At 44.3% G+C, this 26115-nt stretch overlaps 1 protein-coding gene across 4 annotated transcripts in view; it reads left to right on the top strand.

The window, feature by feature from the left end:
* DENND1B (DENN domain containing 1B) overlaps positions 1-26115 on the top strand; it is a 454561-nt gene that overhangs the window by 374615 nt on the left and 53831 nt on the right. For all 4 annotated transcript variants that reach the window (XM_033917142.1, XM_033917140.1, XM_033917139.1 and 1 more), the window contains 2 exons: positions 6029-6085; positions 20882-20992. In XM_033917142.1, the coding sequence (XP_033773033.1) occupies positions 6029-6085; positions 20882-20992 (168 nt within the window). The remainder of the gene's footprint in view (positions 1-6028; positions 6086-20881; positions 20993-26115) is intronic.

Genomic DNA, 26115 nt, shown 5'->3' with positions numbered 1-26115 from the left:
GCCGCTAGAGAAGGTGCCAAAGACGCTCCCATGGCAATGCCATGCTTCTGCAAATAGAATTGATTGTGAAACCAGAAATAACTTCTGGTCAACACCAACTGGGCCATTTCCATCAGTATTTCTGGCAATAGATGAGGTCTAATAGTTTGTTCCCTACAAATGCCATTTACTATGGCCAGGGCCCTGTCCATAGGGATCATGGTATACAACGCTGTCACATCCAACGTTGCCAAAATCCAATGAGGTTCACATGCATCCATGTCAGCAATCATTCTAAGCATATGATTCGTATCCTTGATGTAAGATTTTATTGAAGGGACTTGTTGCTTCAAAAAGATATCCAAAAACTTGGATAACGGCTCCAAGGGAGAGTCACGCATCGAGACAATTGGGCGTCCAGGGGGTGTGGTGAGACTTTTATGGATTTTCGGAAGGAAGTAGATGACGGGAGTAACGTAGAAACTAGGATTAAGGAACGATGCTTCTCTGCACGTAATCATTTTTTGCTTATATGCTTTGGTGACCAGCTTGGAGATTATAGATTTCAGTTCTTTTGCTGGATCCTCCGGCAATAGCTGGTAAAAATTAGGGTCATCTAATTGTCTGTGGGCTTCTCTCAAATATTGCTCCTTCGACCACAGCACAATCGCGCCCCCTTTGTCAGCTCGGGAGAATATTACAGATGTATCCTCCCGCAATTGTTGCAAGGCGCACCATTCAGGATAAGACGTGTTAAATTTGGGCGACACATGAGCATTCTGCTTTTCCAATTCCTCCACTTCTGATAATATTACATCACGGAATGTTATCAAATTGGGGTGCAATGGGGACGCCGGGCACCAATGTGATTTAGTTGATATCAACGTCCCATCATTCACAGAATCATGTTCTTGGAAGAATACTTTCACATGTAACTTCCGGAGTAAACTATATATAGACAGGCGTGTACTAAACGCATCATAATGTGCTGTGGGCACAAACCCCATACCCAAGTTTAGCACTTTCTCCTGAATGGGCGTAATATTGTGGTTCATCAGATTAATTACAGCTGATTGGGCCGGAGCTGGGACCTCGTCTGGGGGCCCTGGGCATATACTTGCTGCTGCCCCTGAAATGCCACACGTCTTGACCCCCGACTCTTTTGTCTGCCTCTGGGTCCTCGTGATGGAAAACCCCCCTGGCCCCGTTGGCCCCTCAATCCTGGGGGCCCTCCACTGTAACTACTGGAGGAGCTGGAATCCGTGGACAGATGATCGTCCTCAAAAGGCTGTTTTTGGGGGACATTATTTCTAAATCTCCAAAGATATACTTGGTTCAAAGCATAGTCACGTTCGTCCCTTCTATATTTCTTGATCTTAGATTGCTTTATTGACTCTTTATATGAGTCTATCTTACTATTTTGATCACTCTCTAGGGATGAGAATTCACTATCATTTGCACAAGCTTCGCGAATTAAGGATTTGGTATCATCAATCGTTTTCTTTAGTTCTACTTCTAAAACTGTGATTTGCTCAATAATCAGCAACATCAAATCGAAGCTACATTTGTTCAATATCGCGCACCATTTCTCCTGGAATTGTGCCTCATTTGCAAATAAGGTGGGCCCTTTTTGAATTCTCAATCCTCTAGGTATCATAGCAGAAGAAACATACTGGGCCAAAGTATTAGCATGTAATTCCGCCCTTACTAATTTCTTCTGTACCACTTCTACTTCAAACCACGTGGAAGAACCAGTGGTAAGGACCCCCCCTTCAATAAGGGTGGGCCGTTTCAATAATTCCGTCCTCTGCTCCTCCGAAAAAGAAAAAACTATTGGGTTTCCTTGCGTTAAAGCCATCACAACTCCACAATCTTCTATATGAGAAAATTCCAATAAGAAACGACAGAGATCCACAAAGAGTGAAGACAAACTAAAGATGAAGAGGACCGGAAGGGGTATCAGACAACCCGACACTCAATATTAGAGTGCTGGGAGCGAATCCTCATTTAACCCCGCAGTACCTCCACCACCTTATTATGCGTATTATTTTTTGATTATTCTTTGTATTTGACTAAAAAGCTCATTGATTTACTATTTGTAAGGCCTTTAAGGTTACTTGTATTTCATGTCAATTAATTTAACATAACTTAGCTTTGCTTTTCATTTGCTTTCATTTTCAGCAAAGTACTTCCCCCAAACGCCAACGCGTTTCGATGTCCTTTGTCAAGGCGACATGGGGAGCTGAAAATAAAAGAACAAACCATTACCCTACAAAAGGGATACCCTTACATACCATATTAAGCACCCCCCTCAGCTAAATCTAAAAACTACTCACTTTAAAGTTAGAACAGTCACTGCATACCACCACCGGCTGCAAACGCACGCCGGGGCAGACTCACTCTGGGATTTAAATACCACCCACCTGGACCGCTCATCCGGGAAACACCCTCTGACCTAAGAACATTTACTTAAAGGGACCCGTACCTAATCATTCATCAAGAAAACAGACTTAAAGGTCAGCCTGCGCTAACCAATCGGACGTTTCGTTAAGCCCCTTAGGGGACATGGAATCTAATACAAACATCTAACGGAGCTCACAGCGGTTGAGCCTCTGGGCAGTGTTACCTCCCTCCCACCCTTCTGTGATTTGGTCCAACACCCTCCATTTAAGATCTTTTAATGTGTGGCCATGCCTAATCCAATGGCAAACCAACGGAGATGATTCCATGTGGGTATGCACTCTTGATTTATGTTCTGTTAATCGAACCCTTATAGGGCGAGTGGTTCGACCCACATACAACAAGGGGCATGGACATTGTATCACGTAGATTACATTAGCAGAACGGCAAGTGGTATTATGTTTAATCTGATACCTAACCCCCGTATTGGGATGAACCCAATACTCCCCCGGAATGGTAAATTCACACCACTGACATGACCCGCAGGGGAGATGATTACCCCGAACCCTATAAGGGTTCGATTAACAGAACATAAATCAAGAGTGCATACCCACATGGAATCATCTCCGTTGGTTTGCCATTGGATTAGGCATGGCCACACATTAAAAGATCTTAAATGGAGGGTGTTGGACCAAATCACAGAAGGGTGGGAGGGAGGTAACACTGCCCGGAGGCTCAACCGCTGTGAGCTCCGTTGGATGTTTGTATTAGATTCCATGTCCCCTAAGGGGCTTAACGAAACATCCGATTGGTTAGCGCAGGCTGACCTTTAAGTCTGTTTTCTTGATGAATGATTAGGTACGGGTCCCTTTAAGTAAATGTTCTTAGGTCAGAGGGTGTTTCCCGGATGAGCGGTCCAGGTGGGTGGTATTTAAATCCCAGAGTGAGTCTGCCCCGGCGTGCGTTTGCAGCCGGTGGTGGTATGCAGTGACTGTTCTAACTTTAAAGTGAGTAGTTTTTAGATTTAGCTGAGGGGGGTGCTTAATATGGTATGTAAGGGTATCCCTTTTGTAGGGTAATGGTTTGTTCTTTTATTTTCAGCTCCCCATGTCGCCTTGACAAAGGACATCGAAACGCGTTGGCGTTTGGGGGAAGTACTTTGCTGAAAATGAAAGCAAATGAAAAGCAAAGCTAAGTTATGTTAAATTAATTGACATGAAATACAAGTAACCTTAAAGGCCTTACAAATAGTAAATCAATGAGCTTTTTAGTCAAATACAAAGAATAATCAAAAAATAATACGCATAATAAGGTGGTGGAGGTACCGCGGGGTTAAATGAGGATTCGCTCCCAGCACTCTAATATTGAGTGTCGGGTTGTCTGATACCCCTTCCGGTCCTCTTCATCTTTAGTTTGTCTTCACTCTTTGTGGATCTCTGTCGTTTCTTATTACAAAGATCACACACCATTTTAGAAGCCTTCCTCTGGATCGACTCCATCCTCTTTATATCTTTTTGAAGATGCGGTCTCCAGAATTGTACACAATATTCTAAATGAGTCTTATACAGGGGCATCAATACCTCCTTTTTCCGACTAACCATATCTCTCCCTCTCCCTAGCATCCTTATAGCTATCACTGTCGCCTTTTTAATCTGTTTGACCCCTAGACTGTACCATTCCTTCAGGTTTTTGCAGCCCTAAACGAATGATTTTACATTTCTTAGCATTTAATCTTTGCTGCCAAATTTCAGACCATTCTTCAATCTTCACTAGTTCCTTCCTCATGTTATTCACACCATCAGGGATGTCTACTCTATTGCAGATTTTGGTATCATCTACAAAGAGGCAAATCTTATCTTATCGCTTACAAAAATGTTAAAAAAAACAGGCCCAAGAATCAAACCTTGAGTCTCACCACTAGTAGCATCCCTTTCCTCAGAGCAATCTCCATTGACCACTACTCTGTTGCCTTCCATTCAACCAGTTGCTGACCCAGTCCATCACTTTGGGGCCCATCCTGAGGGCACTCAGTTTATTTATTAGACGCCTGTGTGGAACACTGTCAAAGGTTTTACTAAAATCTAAGTATACTACATCTAGTGCACTCCCTCTAACCAATTCTCTAGTCATCCAGTCAAAGAAATTGATCAGATTTGTCTGACAAGACCTGCCTTTAGAGCAGTGGTCTCAAACTCAAACCTTTTGCAGGGCCACATTTTGGATTTGTAGGTACGTAGAGGGCCTCAGAAAAAAATAGTTAATGTGTTATTAAAGAATGACAATTTTGCATGAAGTAAAATTCTATAGTTTATAAATCTTTCCTTTTGGCTAAGTCTTAATAATAATATTGTAATTTATAGCTAAAGAGACATATGATCAAGAAACTGTTTTATTTTATTTTTGTGATTATAATAAACATACCAAGGGCCTCAAAATAGTACCTGACGGGCCGCATGTGGCTCCTGGGCCACAAGTTTGAGACCACTGCTTTAGAGAATCCATTCTCTGTTTTAAAAGTTCTTTCCACAGAAGTCAGACTTACAGGCCTATAGTTCCCTAGTTCTTCCTTATTTCCACTTTTGTGGAGAAGGGACCACATCCGCCCTTCTCCAATCTTCAGGTACCACTCCCAACTCTAGAGAAGCATTTTTTATGCTAGGGTGCAGTTCCATTGAGTCAATCGCATACACCATCAGTAAGCAGAGTCCTGACATTATTCTGAATATGGCTACTCACAGGGAAATGTCCAGAGAAGCAAATACAGTGGTACCTCGGTTTACGAGTGCACCGGTTTGCGAGTGTTTTGCAAGATGAGCAAAACATTTGCAAAATCGGTGCCTCGGAAACCGAGCATGGCTTGATTTACGAGCACCCCCCCCTGCAATCCGGCACCCCCCCGCCACGATCCGACCCCCCCCCCCCCCCGACACGATTGGGCACACACCCCCCCCGCCGCTTCTTACCCTCATCTGGGCACTCTTGAAGATCGGCCTACTCGTCTGCTAGGCCTTGAGCATGCTCAGATGCTCAAGGCCCAGCAGACGAGTAGGCCGATCTTCAAGAGTGCTCAGATGAGGGTAAGAAGCGGCGGGGAGGGTGCCCAATTGTGTCGGGGGGGATGTTGGATCGTGTCGGGGGGGTGCCCAATTGTGTCAGGGGGGGTCGGATCGTGGCGGGGGGGGGTGCCGGTTCGAGGCAGGGGGGGTGCCTGATCGCAGGGGGGGCCTTCGAGGGGAGCAATGCCTGTTCTCGGGGGGGGGGGGGGAAACGCATCAAAGCGAGTTTCCATTATTTCCTATGGGGAAACTCGCTTTGATAAACGAGCATTTTGGATTACGAGCATGCTCCTGGAACGGATTACGCTCGTAATCCAAGGTACCACTGTAGAAGGATTTCAGAAACAGCAGCTTTAGAAGTAGCATGTACAGGGCACCTATTGATATCAGCTCTGTGCACTTCTGAAATGTTGCGTATGAAATGGTGGGAGGAGCATAGGATGTAATTCTCCATAAAGGTCAAAATCTTTCTTTACACTACAATAACTTGATTGAATAAAATTTCATTCTTCTGTAGCTGATGGAGCTTGATCCTCTGATCACCACTTGCTTCCTACTGAGTTGCTCTGATCCCCTTTGTTTTAATTTTCTAGGCAAAAAATCATGCCAAGCAAGGAATAAAAGACATGAAGAATAAATTAAAGCAAAAGGTGTGTAGCATTTTAACTTTTTTTTTCATCCTTTGCCCTACTTTGAAACATATCACATGAGATTTGTTTTAATGACTTTTGAAATATGCTAAGCGCTTTGTTCAAAGATACATTTTTTATAACAGGCCCTCTGGCAAATATCTGTCATTCTGTGGCTGCAGTCAGTAGTCTCTTTTGTAATTTGCATATTATATCATGGAACAATAGAGGTCTTAATCTTTTAACAGACTGTATGCTTTTATGAAGTTGATCTCTTTGATATCACAATTGAAGCCTTTGCTGCAAGCTGAGAATTTAAGGCAAGAGAGTCTTAAAGGAAATTCAGAAGGTGTAGGCTTCTATTATAGTTTCTGAAAATCTGCACTTGTGTGTAGTCATTTTTTTTCCCAGATGAACTCCAATATATTTGGAGATACTTTGTCCCCCTTTATACTTGTTATGCTGTAACCTGTTTGGAAATAAAAAGGAAGATACATGTGTTTAGTGGTTGTCAGTATTTATTTCTGAAAATGAGTGTCCATTTCAACCTGTTCTTTTTATAACAAAACATTAAGAAAAGGGCCCTATGTGTGAGCAATTGTAACTTATAGTTATTAGTATTTTTGAATATTTGTCTATGTTGTATTTGTTTAATTTATTGATTTTATTGCATTGATTATCTATATAGGAATATGATATATAAACTTTTTAAAATCAATAATCCAGTGCAATAGGTGAGACATTCTAGACAGCTGGGTTATTTCCCCATACCCGAATGCTGCAGAAGGAATCAACTCCGGATTTTTCACTCTGCCCCTGGTGTACTTCACTATGCAGTTTAGCACCCTCTACAGTTTTTTTCCTTCTGCACATATGACTGCAGTTGTGTGTGTTCTGCTCTTCCCATTTTATTATTTTTAATTTGATATAATTTCGTCCCCTTTTCGGGTAATTTTGTGCTTGAAGCGAATATGAAGCTCTGCCTGCTTGAGAATTCACAGAATTCGGTCTGTAGCTGACAGGCCAATCCCTTATTCGGTACCTGTTGGCCAGCCTACATACCTGTATACTCGAATATAAACCAATTTGAATATAAACCAAGGTGACCTCCCCCCCCCCCCCAAAAAAAAAAGAAGAGGAAAAAAGGATGACTCAGGTATAAACCGAGATTAGAAATTTGGGTGATCCTGATGAGTCAGTCTACAAAAACTTGAGAATATCTACTTTTTTCTAGGCTAAGCAGCATAAAATCTGTTTTCTTTTTTTAGGATCTTCCCAGATAATTGTGACCTGGATTGGCCATTGCTGGAAACAGGATACTGGGCTTGATAGACCTTCAGTCTGTCCCAGTATTGCAGCTCTTATGTTCTTAATTAAGAGAATAGGCAACAAGATCTCCCTTCCTTTTTCTTCTCTGGTCTTCCTTCCCAATTTATTTTCTGCCTCTGTCTAGATTAAATTCTTTCTTACTATCCAGTTCTCAATTTCTCCCTTTTCATTGTATCTACCTACAGCTTGCCACCTCTTTCCCTCACCCCTTTCAGTATCTCTTCCCCAATCCAGCATGTGCCCTTTTTTTCTTTATCCCCCCTTCTATCCAGTATGTGCTCTCTCTCCTCTCCACTTCGATCCAGCATCTGCTCCCCCTCTCTTTCCTCCCCACTTCTATTTAGCGTCTGCTCCCCCTCTCTCTCCCATTCAGTGTCTGCTTCCCTCTCTGTCCTCCCCACTTCCTTCCAATGACTGCTTCCCCTCTCTCTTCCCCCACTTCGATCCAGCATCTGCTCCCCCTCTCTCAACCTCCATTCAGTGTCTGCTCCCCTCTCTCTCCTCCCCACTTCCTTCCAGCAATTGCTCCCCTCTCTCTGTACTCCCCACTTCCATCCAGTGTCTGCTCCCCCCTTTCCACTTCCATTCAGCATTTGCTCCCCTCTCACTTTCCCCATCTAACATCCAGCATCTGTCTTCCTTCCTCCCCCCCCCCACCTGTTTCTCCACAAAATTAGCCTGAAGCACCACTCAACCTCTTCCTTTTGTCGGTTCATCTCTATCCCTTCCCCTCACCTTCACGGCGCTTTTCATAAACCAAAGTTTTCACTCTCAGAGGGCCTCTGACATGGCAGCCCCAATGCTTCTCCTCTGACGCAAGCTGCCTAGGAGGAAACAGAAAGTTGAGTCAGAGGAGAAGCATTGGGGCTACCGCATCAGGTGCCCTTTGAAAGTGAAAACTTTGGTTTTGAAAAGCACCGCGAAGGTGAGGGGAAGGGAGGGAGGGAGATATTCCTACAAGGGGAAAAAATACCCGGACCGTGGGGCCTCCTGGAGTTGTCCCCTAACACCAGCTTTATCTGGTCTCCTTATCTCAAGATAGTATTGCATTCAATTCTGGTCTCCTTATCTCAAGAAAGATATAGCAGTACTAGAAAAGGTTCAAAGAAGAGCAACCAAAATGATAAAGGGGATGGAACCAGTGTTCCCTCTAAGCGGGCGGGTGTTGTGAGCAAACTTTTTTCACCGTGAGCCAAAAATATCGGGCGCCAGCAAGTTATGAGCCAACTCGCCCGATTCTCCTCTCGCCGCCCTGCCATCTGCCGTACGCCTCTTCCGATCGTGCGCTGTGACGAGAAACGTGTGCGCTGCGATGTAATATTTTGTGCGCCAGCGCACGCCAGCGCAGCTTAGCGGGAACACTGGTTCAAATGGTTTTATTTATTTCCCCAAATTTATTTTTGTTATACGCATTGAAAATATTTGATATTGCGTTTAAATCAAAATCTCAATAAACTTGAAACGAGTGCCCGTGAGATTGTGGGAGGGTTAAATACTCAAAACTTAGAAGTTTTTGCTACGCCAGCTTTCTGGTATCTTTACATACAGTGGCGTACCTAGCATATGTAACATCCGGGGCCCATCATTTTTTGGCACCCCCCCCCATCTGTAAGAAAAACATGATTTTTAGTAACAAACCACACGTCACACATGAGTACCTAGGAAAAGGCAGCATCTTACATATTGCAGTGAGCAGTACATCAATACACCCATTGTAAAACTAAACAAGCCAGACCAGCACAGATCAATCCTACACCGTCAATCCTAACAGAAAACCATGTCTTTCGAACACACAGAACACAGAAAACACCTTCGCCTAGTAAGGAATATGTAATCACAAACTAACCCCTCCCTCTTTTACAAAACTGTAGTGTGGATTTTAGCTACGGAGGTAACAGCTCTGATGCTCATAAAATTCTGAGCATCAGAGCTGCTACCACCAAGGCTGGTGCTAAAAACGCTTCACAGTTTTGTAAAAGGGGGGATAAAATAAAAATACATAGACAAAGGTTAAATTGAACCAGCAAGAAGCTGGACTCTGCATACAATGCTTCACAGAAACAGTGACACATGTCTCCTAAAGCAATAAATAAATAGAAATTTTTTTCTACCTTTGTCTTCTGTGGTTTCTCCTTTCCTCATCTTCTTGTAACTCTCTTCCTTCCATCCACTGTCTGCCGTCTCTCTTCCCCTATATGGCATCTTCTCTCCTTCTATGCCCCTTCCAGAAACTGTATGCCTCCCCCTTCCATCTCTCCTTTCACCCCATTGGTCTGGCATCTCTCTCCTCGCCTTCCCTCTCCCACACCTCTCCTCATAGTCTGGTATCTCCCCTTCCCTGATTCTCTGGCATCTCTCTCCTTTCCTTTTCTTCCATCTTTCGCTCCCCCTCCATGCTCTCCCATCTCCCCCTTCCTTTTCCCTTAGACTGGCCTACCTTCCTCCTACGCTCCAAGCCCTGGCATCTCCTTTAATTCCCTCCCTCATCTTCCTTCTCCCTCCAGCTGGGTACCGCAACACTCTTCCCTGCAGCTCTGCACTTCCCCACAATTGCCATGCTTCGGTTCCTCTTCTTCCTTCCTTCCTCCCCCCCCCCCGCGGGACCCTGCGGCACCATCAACTCTTACTCCCTCTAATGTCGGCCCTGCAGCTCCAGACTTCCTCGCACCTTCTCCCCTCCCCCTTTGGATCGCTATTATTTTAAATGTTATAGCCGCGGAGCTGTATCCATCAGTGGAGATGTCTAACCTCGGCCTACCCCGGAACTCTTACTGCAACAGTGACTTCCTGTTCCTGCCTAGACGGGCGGCTGCTGCAGTAAGAGTTCCGGGGCAGGCCGAGGTTAGACATCTCCACTGATGGATACAGCTCCGCGGCTATAACATTTAAAATAATAGCGATCCAAAGGGGGAGGGGAGAAGGTGCGAGGAAGTCTGGAGCTGCAGGGCCGACATTAGAGGGAGTAAGAGTTGATGGTGCCGCAGGGTCCCGCGGGGGGGGGGGGGGGAGGGAGGAAGGAAGAAGAGGAACCGAAGCATGGCAATTGTGGGGAAGTGCAATCCCCCCAATGCGTCCCCTTACCTTACCGACGCGTGTGTGCGCTGTGAAGAGAAACTTTGCGCTGCGATGTAATATTTTGTGCGTGAGCGCAGGCCAACGCAGCTTAGCGGGAACACTGGATGGAACTCCTCTCGTATGAGTAAAGACTAAAAAGGTTAAGGCTCCTCATCTTGGAAAAGAGATGGCTGAGGGGAGATATAATTGAAGTCTACAAAATCCTGAGTAGAGTAGAATGGGTGCAAGTGGATTGATTTTTCACTCCGTTAAAAATTACAAAGACTAAGGGTCACTCGATGAAGTTACAAGGAAATACTTTTAAAACCAATAGGAGGAAATGTTTTTTCACTCAGAGAATAGTTAAGCTCTGGAACGTGTTGCCAGAGGTTGTGGTAAGAGCAGATAACGTAGCTAGTTTTACGACTGAATCGCGTTTACCATTAGTACTGGGAACCTGCTGCCACCATCAATGCTGTATTGAAAACGTGATGTCGGCAAGTGGGGCGTACATGGAGGAGGGTGGTGGTGGGGGTTTGTGTGCATGGAGGATAGTGGCTTCAAGATTCATCATGGGGGGGTCATGTATTCATCGGGGAGAGCAGGCGGGGATCCATTCTATTGAAGATTACAGCCCTGGTGGTCATCAGAAGTTGAATGGGGGACAGCTGTGTGGTAGTGGCTCAAATAAAAAACAAGACCCCCCATTTTTGGACCAATTTTTTGGCCCCAAAATCTCGGTTTATATTCGAGTATATACAGTAGTTTTCTATGGAGGTCAGGGTCATCCCTTAGTGGTCTCACCTACAGTTAAGCAGAGCTCAAGTGCAGGCTGTTAGCTGCCCTTAGGAGGCTTGGCGATGTCTTCCAGGGTGCCAGCTGCATTTTCGCACCTCCGCCCGTCCTAGTGCACATCCAGTGGTCCACAGGGGTGGAGGTATAGTCAGACAGAGGAGTCTGACTGGCAGCCTGAAGATCAGTTTTGAGGAAGCATCCCCAGTATTGTGGCAGTGAAATTCTCCTACAGCTACTGTGAGAGAGCTGAAAGCAGGTTTGCATCACGGATCCTGTCAGGTCACAGTGTGTATACAGGCTTGACACCCTGTGAGAGACATTGAGGAAGGTTAGAAAAGTGGGGCTTTGATTGTTTCTGGATGTTCCCCCTCCTGAAAATTCCTAAAATTGCCATTTTTAGAGTTTGGGAAGTGCGATAAATATTACAATTTTGACACAAATGTTGTGCCAGTGGCCATCTTGAATTTTTAGCGATATTTTTTTCTTCAGCTCCCTGCTTCCTTAAAACTTTGAATTTTGTCTAGAAAACTGCTGGGATGGAGTCCTTGGGCTCTCCTCATATGGATTCTTGCCAGGATTGCACAAATTTAGCACTTTTAGAGCATCCTTGTGCCACATGGCGCAGCTGGGGGAGAACTTTAGCGCCCAACTTAGTCCCCCCACACACACATGGAAGCAGGTGATCAAACAGCTAGCCCGGCGGGGAGACTGGCATTGCTTTCAGGGCTTGGTACAGCTTTCTCTTCAGTCAGCCAGGCTACAGACACTCTCCAGCCTAAGAAACACAAATTTAAGTCATCTAAGGGTGACTATGCCCCAGGAGCCGGACACCTTTTCTAAATTCATGAGATTTTTGTGGTCAGAGATTCAAAACAAGTCAGCCGAGGGATGACACACAGTGAAGCAGGTGCTCCTGGTGCTAGAAGACTTGGGTTGGATTGTCAATTTCAGGAAGAGCCATCTGACACCCACATAGTTGCTGGACTACCTGGGAATCCTCTTCAATATGGCTGCGGGCCAGAAGCTCGCAGACAAAAGCTGTGTGCAAAGATTTTTTCACTTCTGGAGTGTCCAACTCTTTCGGTGTGAGATTATCTTCAGGTTCTAGGATCCATGGTTACCACACTGGATATAGTTCCTTGGGCAAGGGCTTACTCTCTTGCTTGGCAACATACCAAGATGCCTTGCAGACTTGTCTGCACTGGACTTTGGAGGCCCGAGCAAGCATGGACTGGTGGCTTTGCCTGCAATCGCTCTGCATGGGCGTACCGCTCCACTTTCCCTCCTGGATCATGGTGATGACAGATGACATCTGTCTTCGGGGCTGGAGAACCCATTACAATCGTCCTGTTCAGGGGTGTTGAATACCCTCTCAGAGAATGTGGTCCATCAACAATTGGAGCTCAGGGCCGTTTGTATGACTGATGAGATTGCAGAAGACTCTGGAGAGCCAAGCAGTCAGGGTCTTCTCTGACAATGTGACTGCAGTACCCTATGTCAATTGCCGGAGAGGGACCAAAAGCACTCCTCTAACTTAGGAGGCCCGCCTTCTTTTTCTATGGGCGGAATGTCATCTCCTGGCGCTGACAGCAGCACATGTGGCAGGAGTGGGCAACATTCAAGCAGATTTCCTCAGCAGACAGACTCTAGATCCAGGTGAGTGGGTCTGTCCCTGGAGGCATTCCAAGCTATTGTGGAGCGCTTTGACCTCATGGCAACAGCAAGGAACAAGAAAGTGGTTCACTTCTTAAGTCACAGATCTGAGCCTGGAAGTGAGGTGTTCAACACTCTGGTGCAGCTGTGACCTCAGGAGATTCTCCTGTATGTCTTTCCTCCTTGGCCAATGGTAAGCTGAGACATTCGGAGAATCGCGACTCATCCAGGCTGAATCATTCTGGTAGCTCAAAATTGGCCTCACAGACCGTGGTACGCAGATCTAAGGCATCTGTGTGTGGGTCACAGCCTTCAGCTGAATGCCTATCTGGGCCTTCTCATGCAGGGCAAGTGGCCATGGAGGATCCGGGTCACTTTGCTCTTACGGCATGGCTCTTGAATGCACAGCCTTAAAACATAAAGGATATTCCACCCTGGTTGTTGATACTCTTCTCAAGTCTAAAAAGTCATCCATGGTGTCGGCTTACGCTAAGGCAAGGAAGGTGTTCCAACATTGGTGCATCCAAGACCAGGTGGATCCGTATTTAGCTCCGATCTTGGTGATTCTCACCTTTCTTCAGACTGGTTTGGATAAAGGCCTCATTGTGGCTTCTCTGTGGGTCCAAGTGATCAGGCTTTCTTGTTTTAGAGCCAGGGACCATCAGTCCCCATTGGTGTCTCATCCTGATGTTGCTTGATTTTTGAAGGGGGCTCTTCATGTCCGACCACCAGTTAAGCATCCTTTCCCCACCTTGGACCTTAACCTGGTGTTGTCTAGTCTCACCAAGGCTCCTTTTGAGCCTCTTCGAGATACTTACCTCTTGGACTTGACACTCTAGACCAGGGGTGCCCACACTTTTTGGGCTTGCGAGCTACTTTTAAAATGACCAAGTCAAAATGATCTATCAACAATAAAATTTTAAAAAAACACAACGCACACTGTACGCATAGAAAATGTTAATTATCATTCCTATTCCAGGGTTTTTCAAAGAGGTCAAAGCAGATGACTCTATGCACTATCACCTCAGTAACAACCATACAAAAATAGACAAATATACCCCGTTCCCTTTTTACTAAACCACGATAACAGTTTTTAGAGCGCAGGGAGCTGCACTGAATGCCCAGCGCTGCTCTCGACGCTCATAGGCTCCCTGCGCTAAAAAACTCTATTGCGGTTTAGTAAAAGGGGACCTTAGTGTAAAATATAGACAGCAGTTATAAATTCATTTTTCCTACCTTGTCTGGTGATTTCATGAGTCTCTGGTTGCACTTTCTTCTTCTGACTATGCATCCAATCTTTCTTCCCTTCTTTTAGCCTGTATGCTTCCTCTCCTCCAGACCTCGTTCCCTCCCCCAACTTTTCCTTCCTCTCTCCCTGCCCTTTCTTTCTCTCTGCCTCCCTTTCTTTTTTTTCTGTTTCTCTTCTTTCCTTCTTTCTCCCTGCCTGCCCTTTTTCTTTCTTTCTCCCTGCCCTCCCCCAAGCCACTGCCATCGGGGACCAGGACCCAAACCGCCACCAATAACAGGCCCGAAAGCCGATGCCGCCCCAAGCTCTCCCTGCTTCGGCCGACCAGCATTCCTCTCCCCGACGTCAATTCTGCCATCGGGGAGAGGAAGACTGATTGGCCCAAGATCGCGATCGACCTATTGGGGGAAATGCTGCCGGGTCCTGCCTTCACGGAAACAGAAAGTAGGCAGGACCCAGCAGCAAGAAGAGCAAATGCTTCACTAACCTGTCTCCCGCCTTAGCCCATAGCGAACGCTTGCTTCAGGGCTCTCAACATGTGCGTGCCGGCTTCCCTTCTACCCCCCCGGACTTAACTTCCGGTTTCGGAGGGAAGAGAAGAGAAGCCGGCACGCACACGTTAGAGCCACGGAGCATAAGTTCGCTACGGGCTGAAATCTCCAAGCCGTTTTTTTTTTAATGTTCAGCAGCGGCGGCGGCAGCAGATGACAGCTGGGCGGACCGCCCAGCTAAAAGGCCCTATAAAGAACACTGGAGAGGAAGGCTGATTGGCCCGGTAGATCAGGACGGCAACACGAGTCTATCACGGAGCCCGGGATGGGCTCCACGATCGACTTGCGTTGCCTTCCTGAGCTACTGGTCAAACACGATCGACGTGTTGGGCACCCCTGCTCTAGACAGTTTTTCTGGTTGCCATTACTTTGACGCGTCGCGTGTTGGAACTGCAGGTTTTGTCGTACTGAAACACTTTCTCTCTGAATTTCGGAGGCAGGGGTTTCCCTTTATACGCTTCCTTCCTTTTTGCTGAAGGTTGTTTTGGCTTTCCATGTTAATCAGGAAGTGTGTTTGCCTGCCCTTCAGCTGATGGGTTCCAGGACACAGAACTACCTGTTGAAGAAACTGGATGTATGCAGAGTTCTTCTGCGTTATCTGGAGGTCACTAATGAGTTTTGCTTTTCTGACCATCTGTTTGTGCTGGCACATTCTGTTAAGCACGGCGCTCCTGCTTCCAAGGCCATGATTTCCAGATGGATTCATAGTCTATGTTTCATTTTGTCAACCTACATTCTTTCTGGGAAACAGTCCCCTGTTTCCGTCAAGTCACATTCTACCAGGACTGTGGCTTTTTCTTGGGCCAAAGCTACACTACCCACCCTGTCCTTCCAGTGCCAGCTTTCAGTTTTCAGTCTGTTTATGCTTTTCCAAGCTGATTTTTGAGGGCTGGGAAGAATTTGTATATATTTGTATTGGGGGGTAGTTTCTGAGCTCTTTTGAAGCCTATGTTGATGGTTAATGGTACTATTTAGTTACGTATGAACAGAACAATTTGTTTCGCTGTTGCTACAGGTGCCTCTACTTCATGTACGAGTGCTTCTCTTTGCTTGGGTACTAATTGTAGAGGGCGCTAAACTGCACAGTGAAGTACACTAGAGGCAGAGTGAAATATCCAAAGTGGATTCCTTCTGCAGCATGCGGATATGGGAAAATAGCCCAGTTGTGTAGAACAGGGATAGGCAATTCCGGTCCTCGAGAGCCACAAGCAGGTCAGGTTTTCAGGTAATCCACAATAAATATATATATAAGATAGATGTGCATCTCAAGGAGGCAGTGCATGCGAATCCATCTCATACATATCCATGGTGGATATCCTGAAAATCTGACCTGCCTGTGGCTCTCAAGGACCGGAATTGCCTACCCCCGGTCTAGAATGTCTCATCTATCTACTTGAAAAGAGCTTATCAGGGTAAGTACATAATCTCTTTTTAAGGCCCAGATTCTCTAAACGACACCATTTTTGGCAGCCATCTTAAAAGTGGCTGCCAGTTGCTTATCAATCATGCAATGGCACTGTTTAGAGAATCGTGCCTTTAGGATAGGTAGGTGCTGGAAATTTATGCCAGGATTTTCAAGGCCAAACAAACCAGGAGAAAGATCTCCACAGTGGAAATACGTAGTAATGTTGGTGTACAGTTTATTCATAAAATGTAAAAGTACATGTAGTGGCTCGACACACATGTGTTTCGGCCAAAATGGCCTGTCTCAGGAGCCTTCCTTGAAAGGATCAATTACTTGGGTAAATCACTTCATCCAAGTATTCTAAATGTTTATGTGTCAAGCCACCGCACATACTTTTACATTTTATGAATAAACTGCACACCAACATTACTACGTATCTCCACTGTGGTTTGTTAGGGTTTTCAAGGCCTACATTTCTGGCACCTACGTTTGACGTGAATTGCGCTTACATACGTGCTTTATTAGCACCTAATGCCACTTCCAGCGTTAGCCATACTTACAGTGGCATTAAGCAACATAAAGCACCTATGTAGGTACGATTCTGGTGGTATTTTGGCACTGGTAGGCAACTTGAAATTTGTTTTAAATGTTCTTATAAATGATATTTTGCTCTTAACTTAGGTGTTAGTAGGGCGCCTATCGGTGCCTAAGTTAAGGCACCGTTTGTAGAAGATTGTTTTACCAATCATGATATCATCTTTAATCACTTTTATGTATATTTGATGAGAATTAGTGGTAAATGTTAGTCGTGGCAAAATCGCTGCTGTTCATTTAGAAATTTTGGTCCTGTTTTTTATAATTGGCCATCTGTGAGTCCAAAAATGTGCCTATTTTAAAAGGCAGCCTAGAAGTCTATTTATCTTTATCAAAACAGGCTCCCCAGAACCATACTCAAAAGTGCAGAAATGCCAACACACATTTGCACCTGCTCTGAAGTTGGTGTACATGTGTGTGTACCCATATAGTTTATAAGATACATTTATACATGCCAACTGTACTTTCACTGTGCAAGAAATATGCCTTTTGGAATACTGTGCACAACAGATTCTATAAAGTAGGCCTTCACTTTCTGTGTGCATACTTTTTGTATACACATGCAGTTGTATAATTTGATACAAGCCCTTGCTTGCACAAAAAAACAAGTTTTCTGTATAGAAAAGGCTTTATAATATTTTTCCCTTAATGTTTAAAGCCAAGTATACATTTAAATCAGGGGTGTCCAACCTTTTGGCTTCCCTGGGCCGCATTGGCCGAAAAAAATTTTCTGGGGCCGCACAAACACTAACACTAACCGATGAGCCCAAAAAAGGTTGAGCAGGTCCCAAATTTGCAATCACTAATATAGAAGATGTACGTATCTAATAATAAACCTTCATTAAAGGGACACTGTGAAGAGGAACCCCAAAAAGCAGTAATACTTACCCTGACTGTAATCCTCCATGTGCACCGCTGACAGTGGGAGCAGCCTCAGGCTTCCACATCTCCACTCTGATGAGCAGGGATGCGCGCTCCTGGTTCTCCCATTCACTTCTATTACAGCTACGGTGAGCCTCTTCAGAGATGAGCCTCATCAGAGCGGGGATGCTGAATCAGCTGTCAGGAGCGCATGTGGAGGATCGTTTAATCAGGGTAAATATTACTGCTTTTTTGGGCCTCCCACTTTGAGCTTAGGCTCCCTCAAAATGAACATCTCCCCTGTTGTAGCTAGTAGGGATCCCCAAGCCTCACCAACTGACAGCCACCTCCTCCCCCTCCAACTTCTGCAGCTGGCAGCAATATTGCAGAGCTGCTGCCTTCCCTCCTCCCTGTCCCCCCCCCCCCCTTTGGCTTTCATGCATGCATGAAAGCAGGAGCAGCTTGAGGATATTGCCATTGGCTGCAAAGCTTGGAGATTTTGAGTTGCCAGACTGGAGGAAGAAGTCTTCAGTTGGCAGGGCTTGGGAATCCCCACTAGCTCAAGTATTTATAAATTGCACTCAGACAGGGAGAAACTTTGGTACCCATCCACTAATTATGGACTCGTCCCTCCCCCAAATCAGCTGTATATGACTAAGCCACTGAATACAAAAATAATTGTGATGCACATATCTCAAAGCTAACATATTCCAGTTAATAAATTCAAAATAAAACCATTTTTTCTACCTTGTTGACTGGATGTTTTGTTTTTCAATCATCTTGGTCCCAGTTTATCTTTCTGTTTTTTTCTCTATCTTCAACTAATTCTCTTTCCAGTGTCTGCTGTTCATTTTTTTCTCCTCTTCTCTCGTTCCATTTCCTTCTTATGCCTGTCTCCAACGTATTGATTTTTCCCTTTCAGCTTTCTTAACTTTTTCTTTTCTGCTTCTGTCTACTCAAATCTTGCCTTCTTTCTCACCCTTCTTCTTTTTAAATGTTTAGCTATCTCTCAATTCTCCATCTTCTTTGTCTCTAGCTCTCCCATTTTCCATCTCACTCCTTTCTGAGCCTCCTATTCCATTCTATCTACTCCCCATTACTCACTGCTCTCTCACTCATCTTGTCAACTCCATTTTGACCTCATCCACATGGCTCACCACTTTCAGAATCCCCCTCCCTCTCTCCACTGGTCAGGCTATAACGCCGTCCCTAGCATCATCTTATCCCAACTCACTTCCCTCCTGCCCTCCCATGGTTCCATCTCTCCTTTTCTATCTCCATGGTCCAACAATTTGCTCCCTCTCTTTTCTGTTTTTCTTCTTCCCTCCCCCCTTGATGCTGAACAATGAAATGGAGAAAAAAAGAGAGAGATGCTGCATCTCTCTGCCTTCCATCCACAGGCCTAACATTTCTCCCTCCCTCCCATCTTCAGATCCAACTTCTCTCCCTTTCTCTTCCCAACTGTCCCCCATCCCATCTCTCCCCCTACCTGCCTGCCTCTCTTCTCCAGGTCCACCATTTCTTTCTTTCTCTTCCCAACAGTTCTCCCTTCAAGTATCTCTTTCCCTCTTTCTTCATACTACCCCAGGTCTAACTTCTCTCCCTTCAGACCATTTCCTACCTCTGTTTCTGGTCCCATAAGCTCTCCCCCCCACGCCCAATCTGGCACTTCTTTTAAAACCCTCCCACCCAAAAAAACCCATCTCTGAACAAATCCCCCTTGCTTTAATCATCTTATCCTCACTCTCTTCTTTCTAGACAGCATCTGTCCTCTCTCTGTCTTCCATGCAGCATCAGCCCTTTCCATCCACTGTCTGCCCTCTATCTCTGCCCCTTCCATTTTTCTGTCTGCTCTCTCCCCATTCCATATGATATCTATTCTCTTTTTATGCTCCTTCCATAAACTGTCTATCCTGTGCCCCTTCTCTCCTTTGTATATGATTCATTTCGGCTTCACCTCCTCTCCATTTTTATGTCTCCACCCCACCCCTATGCTCTGACATCTCTTTCTTCTCCTTTCCTTCCCTCCCCCCATGCCCTGGTACCTCCTCTCTGGCACCTGTTCTCCCTCTGGTCTGGCATTTGTGTCCTTAGTTTCCCTTCCCTCCCCCCATGCCCTGGCATCTCTCCTCTCCTTCCAACTCCCCCTCCATTATCTGGCATCCCCTCTCATTCCTTTCTCTCCTTCCTTCCTTTCCCCTAGCCTGGCATCTGTCTCCTTCCCTCCCCTCCCATGCCCTGGCATCTCTCCCTCCCAAGGACTTGACATCTCTCATTCCTCTCCCTTTTCCTTCTCCATCCTTCCCCAATTGAGTGCAGCAGCAGCATTTCTCTTCCCCTTTTCCCTTCCCTGTGCAGAAGCAGCATTTCTCCTCCCCCTCACACACCCATCAGCAGCGCAGCATTCACCCCCTAATTACCCCTCATGGCCAAGTGAAGCATTTGCTTAATATCACTGATCCCTTGCCTGTTCTCCAGAAGGGTCATGCAGAGCACTGGGTTGTTGGCCTTCTCCATGGAGCAGCGCTGTAGGTTCCACGTGGCCACGCGCAGCAAGGGTCAGCACTTGTGCACGCCGGGGAAGGGCTCGATGGGCGCACATGCCAGCTGCAGCTGCCCCGGCCCGGCTCACCCCCAGCAGGGTCATCAGATCCTCCTCAGTGGCCGCGTAGGTGTTCAGTCACTATGGGCTCCCCAAGATCTGGCTGAAGTTACAGGCGGCACTGAACTTGCGGCTGTTGGAGCAAAAGCCCTGCTTGCAGTGTTTGCTCAAAGCCACGAGCAGCGTCTTCCATGCGCCTCCTGCGGCTGATCTGGAAGCGTTCCCTCTGATGGCGCAACGTCAGAGGGAATACTTCCAGGTCAGCCGCAAGAGGCACATAGGATCCGCTGCTCACGGCTTTAAGCAAACGCTGCAGCAAGACGTAGGAGGGAGCCGGCAGAGGAAAACACCGCATCGTGAGTGGGGCCGCACAGAATTTTTCACGAGAAAAACACCGCATCGTGAGCGGAGCCGCACTTAATTTTTCACAGGTTGGACATCTCTGATTTAAATGAATGGGTATACATGGTCATTTTATCCTGATGCAGTTAGAAAAATTTGAATGTGCAAGGAAAATAAAGTGCAGCTTTAGAGTCCAGCTCACTCATCACAAGGAAAGAGACTAAGAGGCTATTTTACTAAGCTGCAACAACAACTGATTGCCAGTACCTAAGGGACAAGCTCCTTGAAAGAATTTTTGATAGCTTTATTTTATTAAACACTATTTTATATATAGTTACTTGAGTTATATGTTTAAGGCTTGTCGATTATCTCTCTTGTTGTGCAGGAAGGTGATGAGCATTATGCAACCCACAGCACAGGATTAATGCATTCTAATCAGAGCTATTCATTAAACCATCAGGGGAGAGAAAGCTCAGAAAAGAGGAGACTTGCCCAGGTACTACATATAATATTACCTACTAGGGATGTGCAGCCCAAATATTTTTATTTCATATCATCTCTTGTGCTGTTTATGGGAGTTTTTTGGGTTGTTTTTTAATATTTTCTGTACAGGAACAATATCATTCCTAATGCACCCTGTTAATGTAAACAGTGCTCTCTTTGCAAAGAGTTTATACTATTAATGTTGGAAATAAATTATGGGGTGTGATGGAGCCCCCCCCCCCCCGACACACACATTGTTTTAGGCAAAGAATGACATGAAATGATATGGGAAATGTTTCAGATAGATGTACATCCCTATTCCCTAATAAACATGAATATAATTGGATTTTGTTTTATTAGTATGTCATTCCAGATTTTATCTTTTTAACATTCTGGTCAGGTTGCATGATAATTAAAGAATATATTACACCATAGGAATGGAGGAGTGGTCTAGTGGTTAGAACAGCTGCCTCAGCACCCTGAGGTTGGGAATTCAATTCCCACTGCAGCTTCTTCTAATTCTGGGCAAGTCACTTAGCACTACATTGTCCCAGGTACAAAATAAGTGCCTGTCTAAAGTATCCCCTTTACCATTAAATAAATTTACACAGTGTTATGGTCAGTCATTATATTATTATTATTATTATTAGGTTCTTATATCCCGCCATACCCAAAGAGTTCTAGGCGGTTTACATTCGTTACATTAGGATCCGGTCTGAACCCGGATTTACAAAAAAATTTTTCGGAATTGCAGGTAGCGCGGAAGGAGGCACAGGTTTATCGTAGTTGGGTTAGAGGATAAAATGGAGGGAGTGGGAAACCAGAAGAGGGGGGGGGGAGAGGGAGGTGGGGGTGGGGGGGGTTGGAGTGACAGATTTTCTACTCCTTAAGATAGTCATAGCTGTGACTATTACATAGGGAGCATTCACAGCCCTGGGAATGCTAGGAAGTCAGTCACTGTGCAACATTGGCATCTAGTGGCTGGACTTAGGCCCAAAATTACAGGTTCTAGGAAGGGTCATTGTACATGGCTCCTGGTCATGGACTGCCCAGTGACAGTAAATTGAAAGGGAATATAAAATAGAGGGGAGGGAGAATTTCCTGGGTAGTAGTAAATAAAAGCTTATGCCACTCAGTTCTACCCTTGGTTCCAATTAAACTGGACATGATAGAGACTTATAAAATCATGAAAGGCATAGAGAAGGTGGAGAGGGACAGATTTTTCAGACTAGCGGGGACAACAAAACAAGAGGGCATTCGGAAAAATTGAAAGGAGACAGATTCAAAACGAATGCTAGGAAGTTCTTCTTCACTCAGAGGGTGGTGGACACCTGTAATGCACTTCCAGGAGAAGTGATAGGACAGAGTACAATATTGGGGTTCAAAAAGGAACTGGATGACTTCCTGAATGAGAAGGGGATTGCAGGGTACAGATAGAGGGTTACTTACAGGATATTAAATAAATAGGGTATAAACGTTTTAGGTAAGGAGCACTTACAGGTCATGGACCTGGGGGGCCGCCACAGGAGCGGACTGTTGGGCGTGATGGACCCCTGGTCTGATCCGGCAGGGGCAATGCTTATGTTCTTATGACACATAAATGAAAAGGAGAAAATTATTGGCTCAAAAAAAACTTGTGGGTTTGAAATTGAAGTTTTCTGTAGTTGGACTAAACCCAGGGCAGTCTGTCCCTGGTGACATAGAAACATGATGGCAGATAAAGGCCAAAGGGCCCATCCACAACATCCTCTTTCTCCTCCTCTCCCTAAGAGATCTCACATGCCTGTCCCGTTCTATCTTGAATTCAGATACAGTCTTCATTTCCACCACCTCCATCGGGAGACTATTCCATGCGTTTACACCACCCTTTCTGTAAAGAAGTATTTTCTAATAAATTAGAGGGTACAGCCATATATATCAATGTAAAAAAATTCAAAATGAAAATGTACTGTGTGTTCGTTTAAAAGAAAATCCACATTCACATCAAAAACAGAATCAAAAACAGGAGAGACAGAAAAATTAATAAATATAAGAAAAACAGGCCTTATCCATGGAAAACTCCTGTTTTTGATTCTGTGTTTGGTGTGAATGTGATTTTTCTGTTAAACGAACACACAATACGTTTTCATTTTGAATTTTTTACAAGAAGTATTTTCTTCCATTACTCCTCAGCCTATCACCTCTTAACTTCATCCTATGCACTCTCCTTCCGGAGTTTTCCTTCATTTGAAAAACTCACCTCCTGATCATTAACGCCACAGAGATATTTAAATGTCTCTATCATATCCCCTCTCTCCCATCTTTCCTCCAGAGTATACATATTAAAGTTTCTGTCTGCCCCTATACGGTTTATGACAAAGATCACTAACAAATTTTGTAGCAGCCCTCTGGACTGACTCCATCCTCTTTATATCTTTTTCAAGATGGAGTCTCCAAAATTGCACACAGTATTCCAAATGGGGCCTCACTAGAGACTTTTCCTACTGGCCATTCCTTTCCTTATGTACCCAAGCATCCTTCTGGCCTTTTCCACCTGTTTTGCCACCCTGAGATCATTAGGCATAATCACCCCCAAGTCCTGCTCTTCTTCCGCACCACAGAAGTTCTTCGCCTCCTATACTATACTGTTCTCTTAGATTTTTGCAGCCCGCATGACCTTACATTTTTTAGCATTAAATCTTAGCTGCCAGTTACCATACCATTCTTCATGTTATCTACACCCTCTGGAGTGTCTATCCTATTACAGAGCCCTATCTCAGTAATACCATTTTTTGGGAAGATCCTGGAGAAACTTTTCTTACTACAGTTAGAGGAATATGTTCAGCAGGTAAGCTGTTTAAATCCACAGCAATTTGGATTTAGGGAGTTCCATAGTGTAGAATTGCTGCTGACATCGGTTGTGGAAATCTTGAGAGAAGGTCTTGATAAACATATTTCTTATTGTGTAGTATCACTTGATATTACAGGGGCATTTGATACTGTAAATTTGGATCTACTGTTGTTGAAATTGTGTAAGCTAGGAATAGGTGGAGAGGTATTGTCCTGATTCTCAGTTTACTTGTTAGGAAGGTCTTTTTGCAGTGAGGAGTGAACAGATGGTATCAGATGTGAAGGATGTTAAAAAAAAAAAAAAAAGGAGTACCTCAATGATGTGCTTTATCAGCTCTGTTATTTAATTTATATCTGGTTACGCTAGAAAAAGATTTCAAGAACTAGGGGTGCATTATCGATTTTATGCAGATGATATTCTGTTTTTCTTCCCTATTGAAAATGGAATATTGGAAGTTGGGAAAGATATAAATAAGTATATGAGTGCAGTGGGTTGCAACTGAATATTGGGAAGTCTGAAGTAATGGTAGTGAGTGAAGATGATTTGGAAAATCTTCCAGCTGAAATCCAGGTTCAAGGAACAAATTTGCAGGTTAAAAGGGAGATGGTGATCTTAGGTGTCTTAGATCACACTCTTTCAATGGGAAGACAGGTCCTCAGGGTTATCAAAGGCGTGTACTCACAGTTACGGACACTTTATCGGTTAAAGCCAATGCTGTTGCCAAACAACTTGATTTTGACACCTAGATTACTGTAATATGTTTTATTTGGGACTAAAATTAGATATAAAGCGTTCCAGCAATTGATGAATTCTACTGTGAGGTTGATCTCGGGAATCTCATGCACAGAACATATTACCCTTATGCTAAAACAGTTGCCCTGGCTTCCAGTGTCGCAGAGGGTTTGTTATAAAATGTTGTCATTGATACATCAGAGCTTATATGGATCTGTTCCTTTGAACTTTCAATCTTTGTGGGAGGTGTATCAGCTGAGGAGGAATTTAAGGTTTGAGGGTAATGTGAGATTAACCTCTGAAATGGAGAAAACTGTCCGGTATGTTAAATCCAGAGTGGCAATGTTGTCCGTAGCAGGGGTCAAATTTTGGAATTCCCTCCCTGGTAACCTGAGGACCTGTTCCAACCGCTTACAATTTAGAAAGATGTTGAAGACACAACTGTTTGTGGAGGCTTTTTTTTTTTTTTTTTTTTTTTTTTTTTTTAACTACCTGGTAGATTTATTTTAAGAATTCTAAGCTGTGGTTATTGCACTTTATTTAATGTGATAGCTAATATATAAATTCTTTGAGCTCTCAAAATTATTTTTAGAGGATGAGATTGCTATGTAATTGCAATGTAATTTGAATGCATTTTGTAAATGTATTGTGTATGAATTATTGTGAATGTTTTTCAATTGTTAACTGCTTAGTTTTAGGCAGTCTAGAAGTAATAGAAATAAATAAATAATACTATCTGGTAACCCTAGAAATTAGTCAACACATTAACCTTTATACAGCATTTATCTATGAGAATTCATGGTCATTGGGTAATCATGTGTTACTGGTTTCTTAAAAGGATGGAGTAGCCTAGTGGTTAGTGCAGTGGCCTGAGAACCTGAGGAACTGAGTTTGATTCCCACTGTAGCTCCTTTTGGCTCTGGGCAAGTCAATTAACCTTCCATTGCTCCAGATACAAAATAAGTAATATGTAAAGTGCTTTGATTATAACCACAGAAAGATGATATATAAAATCCCATCCCCTTTTTCCCATGTGTATTTTACTAGTTCTGAGGAAAATTTGGATAACCTTATGTGCATCCCCTTAACTTCTGTTTTCCTGCAAACTAAAATTCTAAGGTAATTTTTTATTTTAATATTTTGGGATGTGAGCTGTGCAAGTATCATTCATTTTATAAGGAAAGTACAGTTATACTTAGACCTGAAAGTTGTAGGCTTTCAAAGCTAAGCAGGTTGAGCAGACTGGATGGACCATTCAGGTCTTTATCTGCTGTCATCTACTACCTTACTATGCTTTCAGTTTTGGACCTTTTTATTTCTTCAGCAATAGTCATCATCCATCCAGAGAGAAAAATGCAGAATTAAATGATAGATTGAAAGTTTTTCTTGCAAGTTTTTAAATGAAAAACAAGCTTTGGATATCTTCATTATACAGTTTTGACTGCAGTAATAGATTCCTCATGAATTCTGTTAGTCAAAATAATGACTTATAGCACCCCCGCCTTAAACCCTGCAGCTAATTTATCAGGATTCTGTGTTAAAGAGTTTTTAGTTTCTACTTTGTTAATCCAGTG

The sequence above is a fragment of the Geotrypetes seraphini genome, chromosome 12 (assembly GCF_902459505.1).
Source record: "Geotrypetes seraphini chromosome 12, aGeoSer1.1, whole genome shotgun sequence".
NCBI classification, from domain to species: domain Eukaryota; kingdom Metazoa; phylum Chordata; class Amphibia; order Gymnophiona; family Dermophiidae; genus Geotrypetes; species Geotrypetes seraphini.
Note: the sequence above shows the minus strand (reverse complement) of the source record. Positions and strands in the feature narration are given on the sequence as shown.